Source organism: Gavialis gangeticus, unplaced genomic scaffold (genome assembly GCF_001723915.1).
Source record: "Gavialis gangeticus isolate Ggan-Ray unplaced genomic scaffold, GavGan_comp1, whole genome shotgun sequence".
NCBI classification, from domain to species: Eukaryota; Metazoa; Chordata; order Crocodylia; family Gavialidae; genus Gavialis; species Gavialis gangeticus.
Window position 1 is genome coordinate 7,151,879 of NW_017728991.1, and position 3,721 is coordinate 7,155,599.

At 37.8% G+C, this 3,721-nt stretch overlaps 1 protein-coding gene across 1 annotated transcript in view; it reads left to right on the forward strand.

Annotated features, from left to right (window-relative positions):
- SMURF2 (SMAD specific E3 ubiquitin protein ligase 2) overlaps positions 1-3,721 on the forward strand; it is a 106,645-nt gene that overhangs the window by 70,254 nt on the left and 32,670 nt on the right. The window contains exon 8 of the mRNA XM_019516619.1: positions 1,221-1,423. Coding sequence (XP_019372164.1) covers positions 1,221-1,423 — 203 coding nt within the window. The remainder of the gene's footprint in view (positions 1-1,220; positions 1,424-3,721) is intronic.

Below are 3,721 nucleotides of genomic sequence, written 5' to 3' on the forward strand. Positions count from 1 at the left end.
ATGACAAGGTACGGTTGGCCTTCCTGACTGCTTCCCCACACTGCCGACCCATGTTCATCTTGGAGTCAATGATGACTCCTAGATCCTTTTCCACCTCCGTGCTGACAAGAGGGGAGTTCCCCAACCTGTAGGTATGGTGCCGGTTGTTCCTCCCCAGGTGCATCACTTTGCATTGTCCATATAGAATAAATGCACTTTAAATAAACTCTGTTGTTACATTTTGAGTTCTTTTATATGCTTTTGTTTATCGATTGATTGAAAGTACTGGCCTTCATAAGTTTTATTTCACTTTAAGACATGGAAAACAGACAAAATATGACCCTAGTTGTGGTCCTTTTACCCATATAGATCCCTGTTGACCTGATTTGAAATTTGGGTGTAGGATCAGTGGGAGAACTCATAAGACTTATGACTTCCTCAACCATCCAGACCACTAGAATTAACTATTTCTACATTACTTATCCCACTTACACTGTCCTTATCTGATATCTATTTCAAGAGTCTGACAGACAGGCCTTGTGGAGTACTCTCAAATTCAAGGTACTTAGATTATATTAGACAAGGGGGCAAAGTTCAAATTGCCAACTTCTTACCAAAAATACTTTATCAGCATCTTGTTTTTAAAGGAAGTTTTTTAAAGTGGAGCCATTAATTCAAGTGCTTTACGTGATCGTGACTGCTGCACCATCACACACAGGACCACAGTTTCTAAAGTAAGCAAAGCCCATACCAATTAAAGTTAAAGCAAACATCCTGAATTGCATCTGAAAGTTCATTGACAGCCAAGGCTGATCACAGCACAGACGCACTGCACGTCCCTCAAGAAGCACCACGGAGTGAGTGGACTGCTATATTCTGCACTACCTGAAGTTTCCAAATGGTCTTTAGATGAAGCTTTCATAGAGCACATTGCATAATTCAGGCCTGAGAAGACAAATACACAAAACATAGCAAAGTTGACATTAGAGAGAGAGGTATAGATGTGTCACTAAGGTCACCTGGAAGAGATATATGTAAGTGGACATTTCGCACATTTCTGTGAAATGTATAACGTGAATATATGTGAGTGTTACAAGCACTTTTTAACTATTGTTGCTTTTATCTCTTACATAATTTAAACTTATCAAGGAACAACTTAGAATAAACATGGTGGTTGAAGAAAATAATTGTCTTTGATAGAAAAGGCAAGTAACCTTCCTTTGCTCGCTCTTTTTAAACAGACCAGCATCTGAATATTCCAGTCCAGGCAGACCTCTGAGCTGCTTTGTAGATGAGAACACACCAATTACAGGGACAAACGGTGCAACATGTGGGCAGTCATCAGATCCCAGACTGGCAGAGAGAAGAGTCAGGTCACAAAGGCACAGGAATTACATGAGCCGAACACACTTACATACTCCTCCTGACTTGCCTGAAGGATATGGTGAGTTGAAATATAATTATTCTAGACCTTTTCCAAGAAGTTTGGTAGATGAGGCTCTCTGTTCTCCTAATTTTTTTACATTTTTTCCTCTAATTTATATATCTGATTAAAATACTGATGATCCCTGATTGCAGGTTTAATGGAAAATCCTAAATTGAAGATTGCATATGAGATTACTGTATAGTCTTTCTGTGAACTAGTCCAGCACTTTTCCCTTTGCTTAATTCTCTGCACAGTCTAGTAGTATATAACTAATAACAAGAGGTTCTTCTTCCCTGTCCTTTTTCCCAACCAGATAAAGAAATATGCCAGATAGACACCACTAATGAACTATAGACAAAAACAATAACTACCACTGGAGCTGTTAAACTTTGTCTTGGTATTCTCAGGCTATTTTTTCTCAATAGTAAGATGACTGAACATTGATAATTAATCAGTCATACTCATTTGCAGTTGAAGAAACATGTAACACAATAGTCAAATAAGGACACTTAAGTCTGTTTTGTAGTTGCATTAAATGAAGAACTTTACTGTGGTGCATTACCTTAGCTTTTTAAATATCAAACTGAATTTCAATTAAAAGCATAATTCTGGTTGCTTACATCCCCTATTCAAATTAACATTGTATGTTTGGGGCTTAGAAAAGGAGGAAGAACTCTGAAAAATAAGAAGAGAAACCAGAGAAAGAGATCTTCCTCCCATTTTTTAACTAGCAGGACTGGAGGGATCAGTCCATCGCCCATTGAAGTCAAAGGATATCTTTCTACTTAATTTCCATGAGAGGTGGGTCAGACCATATCCCAGCCTGGTGGAAAACCTTCCTTTTCATTTTCCTCATATTGCAGTTTATTTGGGAGGTTAAGAACTAGAGTGAGGAAGCCTAGTGTCAATAGAAATGAGTATTGAAATAAAACTGATTAGAGAGAAGTAAATAAAATTGTGGAACCCACAAAAAAAATAGAGATTTTTACCCGTCTCTTAGCAATTTTTCACTTATCTTTGTTCTGTTGTACTTAAAGAAAACATTGCTTTCTTTTGATAAAATGGTATTGTATTTTGTAAGTTGTTTTTTTTAATAATAGATAAAGTGCAACATTTGCATTTAGTGTGGGTATATTGTACAACTCCATTATAATAACACTTATGTTGTGGCACAACAATACCAAAAAGATGTGGAAGGAAAGGAAAACAAATGGTGCCAAAATTTACAGTGGAAGGGATCACATTTATGAGTCTAAAGTCATTGAATGTAAACAACCTGAAGGATTTCAGGCCTATCTCATGCTTAGTGGCTGCCAGCAAAATATTCGTGGCCAGATTATTCAGAGATATGAATCATCCTCAAGATCCCCAACAATGTCTGCAGCTATTTTTTGTATTCCAGTGTACAAGCAGGGCTCAGTAGGATGTTAAAAACTGCTGCCAGTTGGCAGCAATCTCAAATTGGGTAAGTAAAAGGGGAAAGAACCTCTTCATCACATGATTAGACTATTCACAGGCGTTTCATTCAGTTCTTCCCTCCATATTCAGAATGCTTAAGCAAAGTATGTAAGAGTTGTGCAGTCTTGTGCATGATGAAGACCTGATGTGTGCAAGCTGTATGCAAGCCAGCTGTATGCAAGCATCAAGGTCAAAAGTATGATATAGATCTGAGTCTGATCTGCAGGAGGATCTTCCAAGGAGAGAGCCTGAACCTGTGGTGGTTCTACCTAGTTCTTAACCTCCTGAGATAAATGTTTGGCTATAATTATTCAGTCAACAAACAGTAGCTCAAATTGACACAGCTAGGCTGTGGATGTATGACCAAATGACTTGATTCTAATGCAAGCCAACTCCAGAGTGTGATAGAAATTGTGAACTCCTTCAGTGGTTCCATATCAATGAGCTTTGGATTGAAAATGTGCTGTGTTATTCTTTCAATGCAGAAGTCAGGTAAAGTAAACAAATTTGAAGCTCATGGATGAAAACAAAATCAACAGGACATGAAGAGGGTGTAGTGATATTAGGGATTAAACCAGTTTTTGAACATCAAGCATTCCAGAGTACAAGAAATGTTGACCAAGAGGTTGTTCAATAGTTTGGAACATCTTGAGGGCTGACTTGAATTTCAGAAACACAGTTGTGGCAATAAACAGCTGGCTTATACCCATGCTGGCTTAAATTTTCAATATACGCAAAAGATTGAAGGTAAGTCTGGAAGCCCTGATCAAGAAAGTGATGGCATCTTTTTTAGAAGGTATTGCATGCACCATCCAAGCTGCTTCACTGAGAGACACTCTATATATATATATATATATA